The sequence below is a fragment of the Rhea pennata genome, chromosome 8, assembly GCF_028389875.1.
Source record: "Rhea pennata isolate bPtePen1 chromosome 8, bPtePen1.pri, whole genome shotgun sequence".
Classification (NCBI taxonomy): Eukaryota; Metazoa; Chordata; class Aves; order Rheiformes; family Rheidae; genus Rhea; species Rhea pennata.
Window position 1 is genome coordinate 27,484,842 of NC_084670.1, and position 20,260 is coordinate 27,505,101.

Consider the following 20,260-nt stretch of genomic DNA (forward strand, 5'->3'; position numbering starts at 1 on the left):
CCAACAAGGAGCCGCAGTCGGGGCGGGTGCAGAAGTTGTGCAGCACCCACCAGCACTCCCGGCCAAGCGGAGGGCTGAGCAGCCTCGCTCCTCGTGACCCAAGCCTGGAACAGCCCCCAGGAGCAGCGAGGCTGCTTGTCCCGATTATATCGCTTAACCATTGTAACGGAGCAAGTGTTGGAGGAACCCAGGTGCTACTTCAGAGCAGAAGCAAGCAGTGCTATAGCACACGCCGGCACCGTCTCAGTCCCGAGGTGGGATGGCTGAAGCCTCCTCATGGAGGATGCCGGGAGGAGGTGGTGCAGACGGGAAAGCCCGCGTTTCTTCAAGGCCACGCTTCTGCACTCGTGTTCACCTGATGAGGTAAGTGGAAGGTCTGGAAAAACTGACCAAAGAAAACTCAAACGCCAGATCCCAGAGTCACCGTGTCTGATTCGTACCCGTGTCACCCTCAGGGTGTCTCCCAAGCCTCCCGTTCCCACACGCAGATGCCCTCGCACAGGGTGACAGTTTAGGCACACAGCATCTCACCAATGGTCCCACAAAGGCTGGAGGAGCAACCGCTTTATATTGAAGCATCCTTTATTAATCATCTGTATCAGGCACACATCTGCTCAGCAATGGTGCATGACAAGATACAACAGTTTACAGCTAATCTGAACAGAGGCACATGTTTACAGGACCGGGCACGGCAAAGGGAAGTATACTGAACACTCTGCAAGGACAGCTGAAGTAAAACGCAGTGCTTACGCTTTGTTAGGAGGCTGGAGTCCAGTGAGAATAAAATTAAGATTAGAACTGACTTGTGCTTCAGCCAGTGATTTAAAAAACAGTTACTCTCCTTGCATGTAATAAATAGGAGGAAGTGCAAAGAACTCCTCTTTCTCATTGCTCCCACACACACAGCATCAGTGGCATTAGTCTAAAAAGGCGGCGCCTGGCACAGGAGAAGCGTTCAGACTGAGCCATGGTGCATCCGTCAGCAGGGCGTAGCACAGAGCGAGCCAGGGCAGGAGCCTGCTGCCGAGAAAAGACATGTAAGCCCAGCCAGAAGGCAGCCAACGAAAGCTTTTGGCAGCACGTTGTTACGCTCAGCGTCATTAACAGCAAAACGCCAGAAAGCTCCCCCAAGGTGGCTTGGGCCATGCACCCCGAGAGGGGCCCTTCGTCCCAGCAGCCTCCAAGCACCACCACGTAGTACTAACAGGCACGGGGTCAAAGCTATCGGCACAGCCACAGGAACCGCGCCACCGGAGCAAGTGCAAATTGACTTGCCTCCGGGGCAGCCATTCTTCAACTGACCACAATATTATTTTTAATGAAACATCTTTCAGACCCAAACAATAAATAGGTAAAATAGTTAAGCTCCAGCGTTTTCCCCATTCACACACACGCTCCAAGGTGCCAACTGTGGGAGTCTCCTAATGCTGCATCTTCAGTGCCAAAAAAGCCTGCCCTCAAAAGGCCATACCGCAGGGGCCAAGCGGCCACCCGGCACCACCGCGCTCCTCAACACATCCGCAAGCAGCACTAAGAGCAAGCCTCAGCATCACGATTTGTGTGACAAGCAAACATTTAGGGGGCAGCCCCGGAAGCCCGGCGTGGGCCGCAGCAGCCCCTCGGAGATCTCTGCATCACGTTCGTCACCAGCAGCAGCAGCTCCACAGGCAGAGCCTGCCCCGCGCACGCTCGTACCGGGAAGGCAGCCCGGGGACCACCAGCGTCCCGCTGCGCAGAGGCCGCAGCCCCGCTCGCCCTGGCCGTGCTAGGGCAGTTACCCCTTGGTTCCTCTGCCCTCTGGCAGTGCCGGGGAGGCTGGGCCTTGGGCAGAGAGGTGACACTGCCTTGCTGCCACACAGTGGCTTCAGGTCTCTGAGCCACTGGTGCCCCTTTGAGGAGGGCTGAGGTGCCCACTGCGCTTCTCACGTACTTGCTCCCCTCGTGTAGGTGGGAGGCCAGTGTTACATTAATACCTGTATTTAACGGGTGCTAAGCTTATAATGACAACATTAGAAGATACACAAGAACTAAGCCACCAGCACTGCCACCTCTAGTGTGGTTTCTGTGCCCTGTGAACACAGAGATGCTCAGGGAGGGGCACGTGGGTTTCTTCCCACCTTTGGCTGGGTAAGGGTCTGCTCTCAGCTTTCAGAGCTGAGGAAAACCCCATGTAGAGACACTGTACAAAAATCTTGCCATATGCAGCAGTTTGATCTTTCATCCCTTTCCTCCCTAAACCAGCTGTCTCCCTTAAAGGCAGCCTGCTGATCTTCACACGAGCTCTGATGGGCACTATGCTGATGATGAACACCGGCCCCTGGGTGCAGCCAGGTCTGAACGCACCCCCCACACCACAGCAGTTTGATCTTTCATCCCTTTCCTCCCTAAACCAGCTGTCTCCCTTAAAGGCAGCCTGCTGATCTTCACACGAGCTCTGATGGGCACTATGCTGATGATGAACACCGGCCCCTGGGTGCAGCCGGGTCTGAACGCACCCCCCACACCACCACAGCTGCTAGGCCAGGGTGGCATTCGCACCCAACTCCTGTGTCCTCTCAAGATACTGCACTGCAGGAAGGTCAAATCCCCAAGGCCACATCAGGAACATACTGGCGGATTCAGATGCAAATAACCAGCCAGATGCAGCCTGCGGGTGAACTTGCCGGCAGGATTGAGTGCTACTGCGCCGGGAAAGACATCTGCCACTGCCACACTGACTGTGCTCGCCAAGGACATGGGTCAGCAGCCCCAGGAGTACAGCCACCCTCAGGGCCCGAGCCGAGCAGCATTTTAATGCTGCTTTAAGTAGTTCTGGAGAAGGGTGGCTTTTGGAGGGAAGCCATGCCAGCACAGACCAAGAAACCCAGCAAGCAAAGTGGAAAACCCCAAGACTTCTGTACCGGTAGCACATAGTATTTTGGAAACAAAGCAAGCCAGGCCTATCCAGGCACAATTGAGGACATGTGCATCCAGCCTAATCACCATGCATGCGTTAGATACAATCTAGAGGTAACAGCAGAGGTTTTAGCAGGTCTGGAGCTACACCACAGCCACCAATATCTCACTGTTACACTACAGTGAGCTCCAGCTTGATAGAAAAGGCTTTGAAGGCAGATGGTGTGGGAAGATGATAAAACGCTTCCAATTCTTAGGAGTTTCTGGGGCTTCCGGTACCCTCACAGCAAGGGACTGAAGCCAGTGACAGGACACAGATCAACATCTTTAACTTTTGCCAGGAGAAAGAGGAGAAGAAATAAAATAAAAACAACAACAAAACAACAAAAAAGTCAACAGCAGCTTTGGGTCTTTGTTTGACTCGGAGCTCAGGCCTGCTCACTGAGCATCCAAAAAAGCTGGTGACAACAGCTTGCACCTCGCAGGCTGATTTAATTCATATTAAATTTGCTAAACAAAACTCTTTGGTGGAACAGCTCCACCACGCTGCAGCAGCAGGCTCTAGCTAGTGCCTAAAGGTTAATCCTGGTATGGCTCTTATCTTTAGCTGCAAATCCAAAGCACAATTTTGACTTAAAAGGAGATATATTTGAAAGGAGAGAGAGACCAGCTCGCAGTCCAAGAGAAACGCATCCAAGGAGGTGATGTTTCGCATTTGCATCCCGGCACGATGCCATCTCTCTGCTCACATACCACTCTACAGTGACAGACCTCTCCGAGCTCACGCCCTGCACCCAGGGGAGCTCGCTGCATTCCCGCACAGGCTGACGCTCAGCTTGGCAGGAGCTCTTGGGTCTTCTTCTGCCAGCTGACATGCATGCATGCAGCCTGTTTAATGTTGCTAACATGACAGCATTTAACACGCAGATTTCTGAGCCTAAGTGCTTTTATCTGTGGCTCAGCCTGCCAGAGACAGCAGCAACTCGGTGATGAGGAAGCTGTCAATATTTACCAATATTTAGAATACTTAAAACAATTTAAACACTGCTTTTCCACACAAAAAAGAAAAACCTCATCTGACTAATCATCCAGTTCCTTCCAGGCACTAGTAGTGCTTCACAGCAAGAATAGCCAAATTAAAAGCAAATGAATCACACACCCCATCTACGTAAGGCTGCTGTAGAGCAATGTACACCAAAGTACCATCATTCTGGAAAGAGTCCAATCAGCAAATCATACCTTAAAAACTCATTGTGGGAATTTTTTCCTGGAAAATTTACCACCTCACAGCAACAGAAAAAAAAAAAATTGGTCCTTCCTGGGGAAGTTTGGGAAAAGTAAACAGGACTCCAGCCCAAGACAGAGAGGAACTCAGACTCGCGAAATGCTGCAGACATCTGTTCTGACGCACTGCACACATGTGCACAGAGCAAGAATCAAGAGGAACGTTAAGTGCAGGATTCCAGCAAGTCCAGCAGCAGCAGCAGGGTGCAGAATGTTAACTGCAAGGTAAATCAGCTCCAGGGAGGCTCAGAGACAGTTCGGGCAGCTACCCCCAGGTATTTCAGCTGGAAAAAAGGAATTCGTGAGGGCTTCTGACTGGAGAGCTCTCCTCATCACCAGAACTGGTGCCATGCCTTCAAGCCGAGATACGCTCTTCCCCCTCTGCATAAGGCTGTTCCGCATTGTGCCCTCCAGGAGCGGGTTGCTCAGCCCCTGGGAAGCACAGCCGCTGAGCCATGCTGGCTGCTGTGTTAGCGACCCTCTGCCCCTGCAGGAAAACCCCATGAGCAGGGAGAGCAGTGACAGAGCTCACCCAGCTTCTTTCCCCCCAAAGCATGGGGCTGTTGTCCATGACATTACTCTGGCCGGTCAAGTCAGATTAGCGACCAAGCCCTTTCCATACAGGATCTCAGATTGCCTCCGGCCCTTTGTGTAACCTATGAAGGACCAAAAGTGTCAGTGCTTCTCATCTACAACAATTTTAACAGGTTAATGCAAAACCAAAACACACATCACAAAAGCCAAGCACGGAACCTACAACGGACAAGTATTTTCTCTCTCTTAGAAGACTTGCAGGACAGGAGTCCTGCTGGAGACACGAAGAATACCGCGTGCTCTAGCACTCTTTTCAAAAATATCACCTAAAGACACTTAAATATTACAGATGATTTGGCATCAGAGTTCAGAGCATCAGTGCCAGCACAGGCTACAAGATAAGGAAGATGATTCCATATGACAGAGGTTTCACATCACTTCAGGCTACAAAGTGCTACAGCTTCTTTTGGGACTGAGACTGGCACTGCTCTGAAGACACATATCCACAACTGCTCAGCTCCTGCCTACCCCCACAAAAGCAAGCTCAGCTCACTGCAGGCAGCTTCACCCACACCTCACTCCACAAGCCCAGCAGGGCACCTGTGCCAGGTAAGATGTATGGCTCTTCTCAGGTCGAGTCAGTGACAGGGTAACTCTGTAGGCCGGGCAGATCTCATTTCACTGCCTCCCTCTGCTCTGTGACGTGAAGACTCAAAGTCTGTCTTCCCAATCTACCTTAGAGAGGATGGTGCTTCTGCTTTTTTACCACAGACACCCAAAAAGCCAGGGAAGCCTTCCTTCTCCTCCCCATTGGAGGGGAGCACAGATATTACAGGGTAGGTTGAAAGTTTAACAAAGAAATTCCTTCCCCAAACAAAAAGACAATTGCTAGGGCCAAATTGTGAAATGGTCTCAATTCAATCACTTAAAAGATGCTTTTCAAGATCTGCTCTGCCTCCCAAGACTTCCACAGTCACTACTCTGGTCACCTGAGCACCTGCTAAGGGCAGGCAAAGCCACACATCTAATGTAAACAAGCAAGCACAACACACACACAAGCACACGCTTAAAGCCATCCAGGCCTCCTCTGCACATCACAAAGCAGCAGTAAAGATTTCAAAGCCCGTTTCAGTCTTTTGCATCTCTCCTTTACAGATGACTTAAAAGCAGGGCTAGGAAGCTCTTTGTACATTCAACTGTAAAACATGACGTGAGGAAGAGGAGCAAGACAACTCTCCTGATTGTTGCTACTGCCTACAGCAAGTTTTGGTACAGATATCCTCTCTTATAGGCACTCAGTGGGTAAAATGTAGCCACAACAAACTTGCCATCAAAAATCTTGCCAGTCAGCATTTTTTGGGCAGCTTTGGAATCACCAGCATTTGCATATTCAACAAAGACCTGAAAGAGAGAGAGAAGAGAAACAGCACTCCCACTGCACCACACCGTCCGCTCCCTCCACTTCTGCAGTGCCCACTGCTTTGGGGAAACAGTTCCCAGTCAAATCTTTTCCCTTCACCTTTGGTTCAGCACAGAGCCGTGGTGCTACAAAGGAAGCGTCTGTGCCTCTGAACTGGAATTTCACCTCCTGTTCACCATTTCTAGGGGGTCACATATGGGATAAAGCACAATGATGCTTTACATCCTCAACATTTCCTCTCCCACCCATTGCTTTGTCCTCTTCTCTCTCATACCCCAGCTCTTCTTCTAAGGCTGTGCAGGGTCCTTCCAGGTTAGGGAACCTTATGTATGCAGAAAGGAACCTGTGCTGTCTCTCAAGGTAAGCAGCTATTTTTAGCACTTTCATCATCCGTGAGATTTAAGGAGAGAAGCAGTGCTGGGGCATCTGGAGTGTATATGGGAATCCACAGCCTCTTCCCTCCGTTCACTTACTTGGCCTTTACCAGGATTCTCTTTTGGAATAAGCAAGGAAACCACCGGACCATATTTCTGACACTCCTCTCTTATGTCTTCCAGGATATCTGAGAAAAGAAAGAGCTGGTTCTTTCACTTTGCAAACTGGGATGAGTTAAGAAGGAAACAAAGGCCAGATCATCAACAACCTTTAGTCAACATACATTATTTTTGCTCCCAGTTTAAGATAAATAAGCCAGAAATGGCACAGAGAAACTGACACTGCTTAACAGCCAAACCACAAGACAAAGTATCCAAACTGAGGCCTGGGAACACAGATCTGCAGGGCTGTGAATCCCTCTGAGAATGGGGCTTGGAGCACATGGCCAGTGCCTTCCTTACACACACAAACATTGGCCTTCTAGCAGCTAAAACATCTAAGATTTGTTAGCATTTTTTTCTGTCATGGCACTTGGAGAAGGGGAACCAAAGTAGCTGCCACAAACCCTTCTTTGTATGAGCAGAACTTAGGCTTTTAGACTCTCATCCCCAGAGTAAGCTCTGTAGCTTCTGCCACTTACTTGGATTTGAGAGCAAGTAGAAATGCAAGTTCCACAAACGTGCTTGCTGCATATCACTTATAGTTTTGCTACAGTTCAAGAATTCAAACAAGTTATTTTAGTTCTTTGTCGAGACCTTGGATAAGTTAATTAGCAAACTTCCAAGGATTCCTGCTGTTGGGCTCTACAGGGTCCTGGCCATGTCTAGCAGAAGTTCAGAGCCACAAACAAATAAGGAAGTCTGTGGGCATTTAACCAAAGAAGAAAAATCTAAGATTTTTTTTTTTTAATTTGGATTCCCCCAGGGATTCACTACAAACTCTGCTTCATATCTCAATCTTTTAGTCCCAGTCTATCCTCTGTTGGCACATTCCACCCAGCTCAGCAGAGAAGCTCCTTGCTTGCTCTTCTTACATCTGCTAAATGCTCCTTCACTTGCTCTGACATCCCCAAATCCAAATAAAATAATTTGAGACAACATTGCTATATGAGAATTGCATGGCATACACCAACCTTCGTATTCTTCTTCGCTCTGTAGAGAAGCATCACTTAGAATATTTAACAGCCTCAGCACAGGCGTTGGGAGCATCACCAGATCTTCAATATGGGGAGCTGTTTTGACACCCACAAAGTTAAAGAAAAAAAAAGGAATCATAGTCCAAAGGAGCAATAAAACAGGGAGAAGATGCAATATGTGATTTTATCATAAACAAGCTCTAACTGTTCTTTGCAGTGCAGTATTGCTATTACTTGTGTTTACAGCTTTTATCCACCCTGCCTCCAACTGTGCACTGAAACTCTCCCAGAAGAATTAGTGCACTATGCAGTAATACTGAGGCCAGCACCTGAAAATGCCTTCACAGCTACAAAGCTAGCAGCAATTAAGACTGGAATTACGGCTGCTTCGCTCAGATTTAGAAGTTGATGCATCTATCAAGGGATAAGATAGTTGAGCAACCTACCCCTTATATATGGGGATGTGAGGAGATGAAAGGAGAACTACTCTGCAACTTGTTTCTCCTTTTACTGCAGGATTCCCACTCTGTGGTACCACACAAGCTGAAAACAGGCTGACCAGATTCCATGTCTCCAGTTCTTAAGCTGCACTAAGGCACAAGCCTCAGCTCTCTCTAGGATGTGTCCTAATTGTTCCCTAAATACCACATAAAACGGTAGACCCCTCCAAAAATTCAGCTGCAACCCACTGTTTCAAAGACTATCACGTAATCTTGGGAGAGAAAAAAAGGGAAAATAATTTAACTTCTTAAATAATACAGTAGTATAGAATAGCGTATGGCCACCAGAGGGAGGCAGATGAGCAGTGAGCCTGTGAACAACTTTCCGGGAGCAGAAATAAAGCCTGCCGCCATGGGTCCTCTGGCCCTAGGAAACGGGCAGCTCACAGACAACTTGGAGTAGCGTTGCATGCATCCTACTATGGAACTAAGAAACAGTCAAGGAGAGCAGATTAGTGCCAAAGTACAAGAATAACTTCTCGTGAGAGAAGACACAGGACTTCTAGAAACCCAAAGTAGCAAGGGTAGGTAGTGTAACTTCTTAAAAGACAAAAGCTTGATTCCATGTTCTCAAAAGGGACCAGCAGGTCAGTCCTGAATTTAAGATCTAGGAGGCTGGCTTACAGTACTTGAAAAGTGTTAATGCATTTTTAATGGCATCTGTAAGCTACAATAGCAGAACACAATACCAGTACCTTACGGTTCTTGTATTTGACAGTTCTGCTTGAGAGCTGGTGCTCATGCACTCCTTCAAGGCAAACACATGCAATCTGCACTCCCAAATCCAGCTTCAGGGACAAGACTCCAGGAGGAGTCTTTACTTTCCAGGAGGGAAAGTAAAAAAGTCAATGGAGATATTTTAACTCCATGGAACAGCTAACTACTGTGCACAGGGCCAAGTAACCCCTTTCCTTGGTAGAGCTCTTGACACTTTTCAAAAAAAGAAAAATAACTGAATAATGCCACATACTCCCTGAAGATCATTTCAGACAGTGGGAAGAGAAGGGAAGAAATGTCTCCAGTTTGAGCCATCTGATTAGCTCTGTAAAGATACAGGGTGATTACTTCCTTGGAAATACTTTTCCAGCTAAGCACTGTATCGAAGAGCTGACCTCTCTACCAGGCTCAGACAAAACATGTGGTTTTCACAGTGCAAAAGGAGATGGTAGGGAAACACACGCGTTATAAACCTCCTTCTGTGCAACATGGAAGACTCCTTATGAAAAGCTGGGAGGACGAAGGGTCTTATCAGTCTAGACTATGCCAGACAGGGCTCAGAGCCAGCTCTTCGGGGAGAAGTGCCACATTCAGATAAACAGGCACGTTCCAGCTGCAAGCAAACCCTTGTGACCATTCTTTCACAGGACTGCTGGCAATCGAGAAACAATATAAGAACAGAGGATTGAAAGAACACGTAACTGGCCTCAATCTTATAAGGGGCCCCTTCCATTAAAGTGCATAAGTCTGTCTTCATTTCATATGTCCTTTTTCAAGGAAGGGAGATAAACAACCCCCTAATACTCAAATCTAGTTGTGCTTCCTGCAGCCAAGTGAGAAATACATTTCCTGCAACTCCCTTCTGTCCTAGGAGGTACTTCTGCCCTGTGTCTCTGCTCCTACCCAAAAGTTCCTATTGGTATCAACCACACTCACAACACAAAGGGCTGCAGCCTGCAAGCAGCTCAGGAAATAAGTTGATGATCTGGAGAGCCAAGATTTGGCAGTAAATGGCAAGGAGAGCCATTCTCAGCTGTTCTCATTCTAAACTGTGTCCAAGCGAAAGGTAATGACAGAGATAATTTTCCAACTTCCTAGGAAAGAAACAGTAAATGCTTCTGTGTGCAGACAAGCTGACAGCACAACTTTGGCAAAAAAGAGAACCAGTAACTAAGAAAAATTGAAGCTGCTGTATAAAGTTGCCACACCAACCACAGAAGCGGCTTCCTAGTACAAACAGGTACAGTTCAAGGGCTGTGTGTTTAAAACTAGACCAGAGAGCAATATACTATTCCCTCTGCTCTAAAGCAATATTGGTTGCAAGGTTCATGGAAGGTGGCTTTGATTACAACAGTCCCAGTTTCTGAGGTGCAGGAGAAGTTTCCCTGCAGAAGAAAACAGGGATGAGTTTGTTACCTTTCCCTAATAAACAGGAATGTCAACATCTTGATGCAGTTTCAGGAAAGAAAAAAGCTAACCTTCACTGCAAGGTTCATCAAGCAACTTATGAAAAGCATAGCTGAGATTCAAGGGAGAACCCTAGTACAGCTGGAAGCTGGATACCCTAAGCACTGATTTATGCAGCAGAAGAGCTCTTCAGTGGTATTCTTGAAAGCAGACAAGCTCTGGAGAATGTTACTGAAGAAATAAGAAATGGATGTTTAGTTTTAGAGCATAAATGTAACTTATTTTTCTGCAATTTTAATATTAGAACTTGACAGACAATGCAAGAGCCAATTCAGAATCTGAATAGACAGATTGGTTTTGTTTACTGAAACTATACATTGCACTGTGTTGCGTGTTGTTTTTTTTTTTCTTTTTTTGTGAGTATATATTGGAAAGAAGGGTCTGCAGGCAAATAGTGTTTGACTTTTTGTTTGCAAGGTTGAGTTGGAGCAAAGATAGAACTACTATTCAACGTCTACTCAAAGCTTCTGCTGCTAGTTTATATCATCAATGTGCAGCAACTGCCTTAAATACTGTATTACAAGAAAGTATGAAAATGTTGGAGGGAGGTGATCCTGCCCCTCTACTCAGCCCTGGGGAGGCCTCATCTCAAATACTGCATCCAGTACTGGGCTCCCCAGTACGACAGAGACATGGAGCTACTGGAGAGAGTCCAGCGTAGGGCTACAAAGATGATCAGAGGGCTGGAGCTCCTGCCCTCTGAAGAACAGCTGTGAGAGCTGGGCCTCTTCAGCCTGGGGAAGAGAAGACTGAGGGGGGATCTTATACTTGTGTGCAAGTACCTGAAGGGAGGGTGTCAAGGGGACGGGGACAAACTCTTTTCAGTTGTCCCGTGTGACAGGACGAGGCAATGGGCAGAAACTGAAGCACAGGAAGTTCTGCCTGACCGTGAGGGGGAATGTCTTCCCTGTGAGAGGGACGGAGCCCTGGACCAAGTTGCCCAGAGAGGTTGTGGAGTCTCCTTCTCTGGAGATCTTCAAGGCCTGCCTGGATGCAACCCTGTCTAACATGCTCTATGTGACCCTGCTGAGTGGGGAGGTTGGACTAGATGATCTCCAGAGGTCCCTTCCAACCTTACCGATTCTATGAAACAGAAAACCAGGAGGGCCATGAGCCTAAGGAAGGTGGTCCCAGCCCATCTTTTGCAGACAACCAAACACCCACCCAGGTGGAAAGACTCAGGGAAACACCATCATCTTCCTCAACTGATGAGGAAATGACAGATCAAAGAGATGTCAGTGACAGAGGAACTGCGTTTGACTTGCCACGTTGACACCAGAAGAGGCATGCCCCAACCTTCAAGTCACTGCAAAAATCAGGCTTGCACCCCGCGCTTTGCCGCACCCCCCGCTCTGCCACACCCCAAAATGGCCTCCAGCCCTGTGAGAATCTGGCATTGCTCAGCCAGTCAAAGTGAAGGCAGCAGCAAATGCCTCCATCAGAGACTGCCTTAGTTGGTCACATTCCTGGCTTCTGAGACAGGAAACTTAGCTAAAGAAAAGCCATCAGCCTACCCTAAAAGTACATCAATAGTCACAGTATTGGCTAAGTACTTTTGCCATTTCTGTCTTCCTCAGCTGAATGGTGTTGTCAATACACTCTGGTTCAGTTTGATCTGAACAGAATTCACTGAGAGTGCAACCAAGGAGAGTGACAGCCCACACGGCTAGAGGGACAGGACAGCACTGAGAGCACTTAAAATATTACCGCAGCAAGGCTGGCAAGGGTCACAAAGGACAAGCAAGCAGCAAAGAGACCAGAACCCAAAACACCACAGTCTAACTGCACCCCAGCGCTGCCTGCAGCACATGCTGAGAAAGCCGTGATCAGGGACCACACGCATGGCTTACCAAAGGGAATACTGAAGAATGGGCTGCATAAAGCCTTCTCAGCAGAGGCTCGCTTTCCTTGGTCACAATGAAGCATGCTGCAAGAGAAGAGACACCCTTATGCACTTACATGGGACAACTACAAATCTGCAAATTCAAATCAGTCTGGAAGCCAGTATAGCAAAATTGCCTATCTTCAAGGTGCTTATGATACAAGGAGAACAGTCAGAAGCAAATCTTTCATTCTGAGCTACAAGCACAGAAGCAGGACTCCTTTGAAGTGTTCTGTGTACACAATGCAGTGGGTTTTCCTTCCAGATGCCCTTCAACACCAAGTTATGGAAGTTGCTCACTCATAAGTTTACAGAAGGCACATATTCCAGCTCCACCTGTTCAGAACGTTCGACCTATGTCTCAGACACGCATGCACAGTCTCTTGAAAGTAATGACACTATGAGCTCCCAAACCTTTTTGGAAATAGGATTCAAAGCAGGTAATAGGCCAGTACTTTCCTGAGAACTTCCTCAATTTAGCTTTAAATACCAGTGGCTCTAGATGCCTTCTCTGCTGAGTTTGGTCTTCCTTTCCTCTCTGCAGCTTCCAACAGACCGCTGAGTCGCTGGGACAGCGACAACAAACCCCTCTACAGACCTCTCAGTTGGGAGCTGCACACAGCATATTTGAATCGTGACAGCAGTGGAAAAGCACCAGCATCTTCCCCCCCGATTTCTAACACCACTCCTCTAAAGGAGGAAAATCTTCACGGTACTGTTATTTTTCCAGTTTTCCCCAAATACAACTCAGACACGAAATGAGCAAAGCATAGACACTCCAAATAACAAACATTATGACTGATATTCACTATGTGCCTACTCCCAAATTGTGCCAAAAATTAGAGGAGTTGAAGCGTCTCTGCTAATGCTCCCACTTTTTACCAGCACAGTAGCAGGGAGGTTATAGATACTGGAGCATGAGGTTTGGGCTCCAAGTTGCCAAAAGCAAGGCACAAAGCTTTCTGAGCATCAGAGTACCCTATTAAGAAACTTACTAAATGTTATAAGGTACCTTTTGATAAGGTCTCTGAGGTGATAAGCTGGAATGGCTGAATTAACCACCCCTTCACTGGCAAAAATGCGATCAATGATGGCAGAACTGTTTGTCTGGAAAGAAAAAGCAGTGATGCTTAGACAGGAAAGAAAATACTAGCGCAAAGCTTGTTATAATGTCTCAGTACTAGAGCCCTCCTCATCCAGGTCAGAAAGTGATGCCTAATCCCCTTCTCCCGGCACCTGGCTTATGTGAAATATCCCTTACGCTCAAGCCTCACATGTTAAACCATTAGGTGATCACATCAGATGAAGTTTTCCCATTTGTCTATGTGAAATATGGAGAGTTTCAAGTGCAGACACACTTGTTCTTACTGTGATATTACGATGCTGAATGGATATTTTTATTGGGAAGGAGAGCATGAAACAAATTAATTTATTCAGAGGACAGGACAGAATCAGGCTCCTTATTCATGACAGAACTTTCCTCTTGTTTTCTGAGGATATTCACTTATGAGAAAACCCCAAGTTGGAGCTAATGTTAGACTAAACAGAGTGAATCACTGCTCTGTCACTATGCTGCTGACCTAGCTGGCAGTCACCAGTGATCTACATCATTCTTCCTTTTGGGCCAAGTACAATCAGCACAACCCAGATTACCAGCCTTGGCCAGCCATAGGCTTAAAACGCAGAATTCTGGAGCCCCACGATTTCACTAAGAACACAGGCAGTGTTCACACATGCCAGCTGCACAGGGCAAGGGGGTCTCTTAAGGCTCTGAAAACTTAAATCCTGAGACAATGGAAATGAGAAATCTCCTGGAAACACTAATTCCCAGGTGCTACCTCATGAACCCAGGTTACAGACAGTAAGCACAAGGACTTGTTTGGTGTAAGCATGAGCACCAGCAGCAGTTCTCACTCACCTTCCATTCCTGAGATTGGACTGTATGTTTCAGTTTCATTCCTGAGAACATTTCCAGTAAAACAATTCCCAGACTCCATAAATCCACAGCAGAGGTACACTCCGTTTCACTCTGGAGCCCTGCCTGTGCCAGGCAGTTCTGCAGTTCTGCCTCTGGAGCCCGATACCCGTCTGTTTGAATATATTTCACATCCTGCGTAAGATGAAAGAAAAACAAGAAGTTAGCTTTCCAGACACAGGTTTTCTACTCCACCCTTAAATCAGCTTAGAGGTCCTTCCAAGTGGGTCAGCTAAATACTGTTACTAAATTGACAGAGAGCATTATACAGCCAGTCATGTTAGACAGGTAGTTCAACTCACTAAACTGCTGTGCTGATGAGGAAAAAACCCAAAGCAGTCTAGAAGAGGAAACACCTCCCAGCAGCACAGTAGGAATGCCACTGAAATCTAGTCTTTCAGGAAGAAGACATTGCTTGGAGGAAAGAGGCCTAATATAAATACTGAGCCTCACTGCAAGATGGCCCATTGATCTCTAAGTGTGGAGGACTCTGGAAACTTCAGGGTAAGGGCTGAATACCTGCAATGTGCTCCCACACTGACTGAACAAGAGCACAAACAGCTTAGCCTGAGCAGTGATGATCAGTAACTGCTTCCGTTATTCAACTATTGATGTTCTCTGGAAAAAAACGTTAAGAACAAGGCAGGCATCTAACACTCAGACAAGGAAATTACCAAAGGTGCTTCCCACGCACCTCCTTCTTCTCTTGCCTTGCAGTCAGAAGCACTGCAGCAATCATTATCTGCTTAGCTGCCGAGGCTGGAGAGAGTGAAATACCCCCACACTGTCTGGTTAAAATAAAATGGATAAATCATAGAATCACAGAAGCGTAGCTGGAAGGGCCATCCGAACATCTCCACTCCAACCTCCTGCTCAGAGCCAAAGCTAGATCAGATTGGCTATGGCTCCATCTGAGTCTTGTGAACCTCCAATGACAAACCGCGCACTGGTTCTTTTCAATATAGGAGGGTCTGTTTTAAAACACTGTAATGTGAGTCTGCTTTCTGGATGAAGTGCAGGACTGAGAATCCTTGCACAGGGAATATATTTAAATCAAAATTATCTGGTTCTTTCACTTCTGTGAAGATAAAGTTTCCAAAAGGCACTTTCAGGGAACAAAGTCATAAGTGTTTCATAAACTTAAAAAAAAAAAAAAAAAAAAAAAAAAAAAAAAAAAGGCTCAGAAGGGTCCCTCCACCTATCAGCAAAGAGCAGAACCTATAGCAAAGCAAAGGAAGCAATTTAGACAACAACAAAGAACATTTAGGGAGAAATATCTGAAATATTGTGAGACATCTACATGGCTGAGACCTTGCTCTATGTTAACCACGCTCTGTTAAACAGTAACAGCAGAAAAAGTTATGCAAGGAAAAGCTGGGCAGAGTTGTCACAAATGCAAGTAACGTGGTCCGACTCAGATAAGAAAAGCATGCATGTGTGCTGCTAGACAAGGCAGTGGGGGCAGGGTCAGAAAGCTCATCGGTCCAGCCAGGAAGTTCCCGAGATTGGGCAGAGGAAATCCAGCCTCAAGAAAGCCAAGGAGAAGGAACTGTAGAAGCAAATAAAACACAAGATCATCTTAGGGGAGGAAACTCAGAGCAATTAGCAACATACTGGCCTAAAGAAAAAAATATATATATATATATATACACATACATAAATCTATCTGCAGCAGACATGGCACCAGGAGAGTGTTTTTTGCTGATAGACAGCAACAGATTACCAACACAAAACGATGTATGGCCAAAACCACAAGAGAATGGAAGAACAACATGGAAGAGTTTTTAAGAAGTACACACATTAAAATCAGTTACTGTACCAAAGAATTCAGAGACAGGCTACCCACGCAATCCTCTAATATTCACAGATCAGCGGGTTTTGCTGTCAATACCAGGTAAACCAGTTGCAAAATATGAATTTAAAGCCTCTAGATGAGTAGGGTGCAATAGGGACAACCCAGAAGAATGCCTGCAAAGAAAAACTGTAGCTTGTTTACTAGGCTCCTTACTGCACATCATTCAGTGAAGAGGCAAATTTGCTAAGAGGCTATCTGATCAAAAAGCTTTACTGATACCCCTCACAGACTGTTACTGGGGCAAAGGGAGGGATGAAGGAAACTCTTCCGAGCCGACAACAGAATCTCCCGAGGTTCTCTGTAGAAAGATGAGCAGCCCTTGCTTTTATCAAAGGCCATGGAAGAGAGCAAAAAGGGCAAGGACAAACTTCAAGAAAAAGACTATCAGTCTCAAGCAAAGGTGACAGTATGAAAAGGGTCTGGAAGCTCAACAAACAGGAAAAGCAGAGAACAGAACAGGTAAGGACTTGTCTACGGCTGTAAAGAAGAGATGCTACCTACTCACTGCTGGAGCAAGAGCTCTGGTCAACATAATTGCACAGGAGAGGAACATACGGACATACTTAGAAAGGGAAGCTGCTGAAGAGAGGATGAAACTACAGAGAACAGAGACAATGCCAGAGATAATGCTATTAACTGGTGAGGCCCAGATTACTAGTACATGAGAGAAGGGATGGTAAAAGGAAATCCTGTGGATCTGGGCACTCCCATCCATCCAGCCACCAAAAAACTAGCAAACCTTCCTGGAAGCTGTGAGAAAACACTTTTTTTTTTTCAGTGTATCATTAACTGTGGAGTTCATTGTCCTGGGTATCACAGAGGCCAACACATTAACAGGAACGAAAGGCATGCAAGGAGAATGCGAACATGTGCTTCTGTTTTAAGGCAAAACAGCATTTCAGCCTTCCAGGAAGCCTTTAGTATCAAACTCAGCTACTATTTTGATCATGTGGATCCCTATGCCCCCACATACAGGAATGCCAGTTCAGATCTGATCCCTGGAAAACAGTCCCCATCCCCATTTCCTACAGCCAACTTCACGTGACCCGAGCTCTCCCCCCACCTAGTGCACATCTGCTTAGCACCACTGAGCTGGAAGCAGCGTAGACCTGCGCAGTTCAACATAGACAGAGACAACTGCTTCAAGAGCAGCACGTGCCAAACCTGATTCCCCTCCTTGAAGCTAAGTCCAAAGTCAATGAGCTTAAAGCACTCCTCCTCCGCGCTCCACAGGATGTTGCGTGGCTTGAGATCTGCATGCACATAGCCTTTATGGTGCAGGAAAGCCAGGGCTTCGAGGACGTCTCGGGCACAGTGCTGGATCATCCACATGGAGCAGCCCTGGTTGCTGGAGTGCAGCAGCAGTTCTGACACGCTGATGTCCAGCAGCTCCAGGAGGAGACAGCGAGATGGGCCATTCGCAGAGTAGTGGTTGGTGAACACACCGTACAGCGTCACTACGACGAGAAACATTGCCAGGCATTGGTAACGCGCAACAGCCGCGGTCGCCTCACGCTACTCCTCTTCCAAAGGCGCAAGAGTTGGCTCGTCCGTTCCACCGGGCGCGACATTCACAGAGCCAGGGAACACAACTTCATGGCGGCAGCCACGTCATGCCCACTGCTTCCCCGCGCTCCAGAGAGCGGGCAGGTCTCAACACACCCCACAGGCTCTGCTAAAGCTAAGGGGAAGGGTCTCTAGCCCTGCCTGCCTGTGGGTGTCAGTTTGGGGGGGCACCACACCAGCGTGTGGGGCTGAGAAACTGCATATCCCCAAGGGGCTGGGGACTCCCGGCCCAGGGAATGGTGCCCTGCTCAGAGCACTGTGGCTTAGGGATGCCAGGTCTCCCTGGGGGAAGGGGAACGGGGAGAAAAAAGGGGACAGAGGGTGCCAGTTTAGGGATGTTGAGGGGGGTTCAGGTCCCTAGGGATGAGGAGCACTGGGAGTTAGTGGTGCCAAAACCCAGCAGTTTGGGGAGAGGGGAGCAGGAAGCTGGAGGTTGCAGGGTGCCAGTATGGGGGTTCCCAGGGCAGCAGCTGGGGGCAGGGGTTGCCAGCGTGAGGGCACCCAAGGGTGGAGGTGAGAAGAGGTGCTGAGGGGTGGGCCATGCAGTGGGGGCGCTAAGAAGAGGCACTCACTTGGGGGCACCCCGGAGCGGCCTACCCTAGCGGGAAGGGGCTGTTTTGGGGGTGCCCTGGAGCAGCTCAGCTAGGGGGGAAGGTGCCATTCTGGGGGTGTCCAGGAGGGGCCCAGCTGGGGGGTGGGGGAGGGAAGGGGCCGTTCTTGGGGTGTCCAGGAGGGGCCCACCCGGGGGGGGGGAGGGAAGGGGCCATTCTGGGGGTGTCCAGGAGGGGCCCAGCTGGGGGGGGGGGGAGGGAAGGGGCCGTTCTGGGGGTGTCCAGGAGGGACCTAGCCGGGGGGGGGGGGGGAGGGGCCGTTCTGGGGATGTCCAGGAGGGGCCCACCCGGGGGGGGGGGAGGGGCCGTTCTGGGGGTGTCCAGGAGGGGCCCACCCGGGGGGGGGGGGGGGAGGGGCCGTTCTGGGGGTGTCCAGGAGGGGCCCACCCGGGGGGGGGGGGGGAGGGGCCGTTCTGGGGGTGTCCAGGAGGGGCCCACCCGGGGGGGGGGAGGGGCCGTTCTGGGGGTGTCCAGGAGGGGCCCAGCCGGGGGGGGGAGGGAAGGGGCCGTTCTGGGGGTGTCCAGGAGGGACCTAGCCGGGGGGGGGGGGAGGGAAGGGGCCGTTCTGGGGGTGTCCAGGAGGGGCCCAGCTGGGGGGGGAGGGAAGGGGCCGTTCTTGGGGTGTCCAGGAGGGACCTAGCCGGGGGGGGAGGGGAGGGGCCGTTCTTGGGGTGTCCAGGAGGGACCTAGCCGGGGGGGAGGGGAGGGGCCGTTCTTGGGGTGTCCAGGAGGGACCTAGCCGGGGGGGGAGGGGAGGGGCCGTTCTGGGGGTGTCCAGGAGGGGCCCAGCTGGGGGGGGGGGAGGGAAGGGGCCATTCTGGGGGTGTCCAGGAGGGGCCCAGCCGGGGGGGGGGGGAGGGGAGAGGCCGTTCTGGGGGTGTCCAGGAGGGGCCCAGCCGGGGAAGGGGCCGTTCCGGGGGCTCCGGGAGGGGCCCTGCCGGGGCGGACGGGGGAGGGCCGCGGCGGGGCGGGGCGCGGGGCCGTTACCGATGTTGCGGTGGCCGCGGAGCTGCTCGAGCGCGGCGCGCTCCTTGCGGAAGCCGTACTCGGCGCAGTCGGCGGCGGGCGGGCGGGCGCCGGGGCGGCGCGCGGGGCCGGGCCGCGCCGGGGGCGGCACGAACTCCTTGACGGCGCCGGGCGGGGCGCGCGGGTCCCCGCAGCAGCGCACCCGGTACACCGAGGCCGAGGAGCCGCTGCCCAGCGGCGCCTGCACCTCCCACAGCCGGCCCAGCGCCTCCAGCAGCGGCGCCGCGCCCCACACGCACCCCGACATGGCGCCGCCTCACATCGCCCCGCCGCCGCCGCGCCGCCGCCTCCCGCCCGGCCGCCGCCGCCGCGCTGCGGGCACCGGCCGCGCACCGGCCGCCATGACACCGGAAGCGGGGCGGCGCGGCGGCGCGACCCGCCCGCCGGGCCCCGCCCCACGGGCGGACGCCCCTCCCCTCCTCCGAGAAGACCACGCCCCTCTCCGGGGGGCCCCGCCCCTTCGGCGGGAAACCACGCCCCCACCTGCCCCCGCCCCCTGCGCCGGGCCCCGCCCCCTCTCCCAGGCCCCGCCCCCCGGAGACGAGGCCGCGCGTCCGTGGGTAAAAAGGAGCCTTTATTGCGCGATCCGCGCGTCCCGCTGCAAGACACGCGTGGGTGAGCGCGTGGGCGCCCCGGGCAACTTAAATAGAGGGACTGGAGCAGCAGCAGCGCCTGCTCGGAGCGGGGCCCGGCCGCACCAGCGCCCGGGAGCAGTGCGCTGGCAGCGTGCGCACGCACGGATTTGACTACCTGCGGCGCGCGCGTGTGCACGTGTGTGCACGCCTGTGTTCACACGTGTATGCACACGTACACGTACACGCGCAGCTCTGCCTGCGGGGCGGCGCGGCCGGCGGTCCTGGCGGCAGCGCCCCCGCAGAGGCGCTACTCGAAGGAGAGCAGGTCGGGATGGGGCCCGTCGGCCTCCCGGCCGGGGCCGCCCCCAGGCGCTGGGTGCTCGGCGCTGCCGCCGCCGCCGCCGCGGGGCTTCTCCTCCGCCGCCCGGTCGGGCCCGGGCCAC

The 20,260-nt window shown here is 50.7% G+C and overlaps 1 protein-coding gene across 3 annotated transcripts; it reads right to left on the minus strand.

Annotated features, from left to right (window-relative positions):
* Positions 1-564: 564 nt before the first annotated feature.
* UHMK1 (U2AF homology motif kinase 1) lies at positions 565-19,534 on the minus strand. Of its 3 annotated transcripts, none has more exons than XM_062581303.1 (9): positions 19,204-19,534; positions 17,204-17,496; positions 14,128-14,319; positions 13,222-13,316; positions 12,178-12,254; positions 7,641-7,739; positions 6,607-6,695; positions 6,042-6,114; positions 565-1,017 (listed from the first exon to the last, which is right to left on the minus strand). In XM_062581303.1, the coding sequence occupies exons 1-9, from the start codon at positions 19,487-19,489 to the stop codon at positions 980-982; spliced, it is 1,242 nt and encodes a 413-aa protein (XP_062437287.1). In that variant the 5' UTR covers positions 19,490-19,534; the 3' UTR covers positions 565-979. The 3 variants fall into 3 exon arrangements, with proteins under 3 accessions (XP_062437287.1, XP_062437286.1, XP_062437285.1); XM_062581302.1 differs by having other exon boundaries at positions 565-4,835; XM_062581301.1 differs by having other exon boundaries at positions 565-6,114.
* Positions 19,535-20,260: the final 726 nt, after the last annotated feature.

Excerpts from the sequence above, each read along its gene's own strand:
- UHMK1 (XM_062581301.1), bottom strand. The coding sequence starts at position 19,489 with ATGTCGGGGTGCGTGTGGGGCGCGGCGCCGCTGCTGGAGGCGCTGGGC. Across the intron at positions 7,740-12,177 it reads ATTCTTCAGTATTCCCTTTG|CTCCCCATATTGAAGATCTG; the intron begins GTAAGCCATGCG and ends GTGTCAAAACAG. Across the intron at positions 6,696-7,640 it reads GAGCGAAGAAGAATACGAAG|ATATCCTGGAAGACATAAGA; the intron begins GTTGGTGTATGC and ends TTCTTTTCTCAG.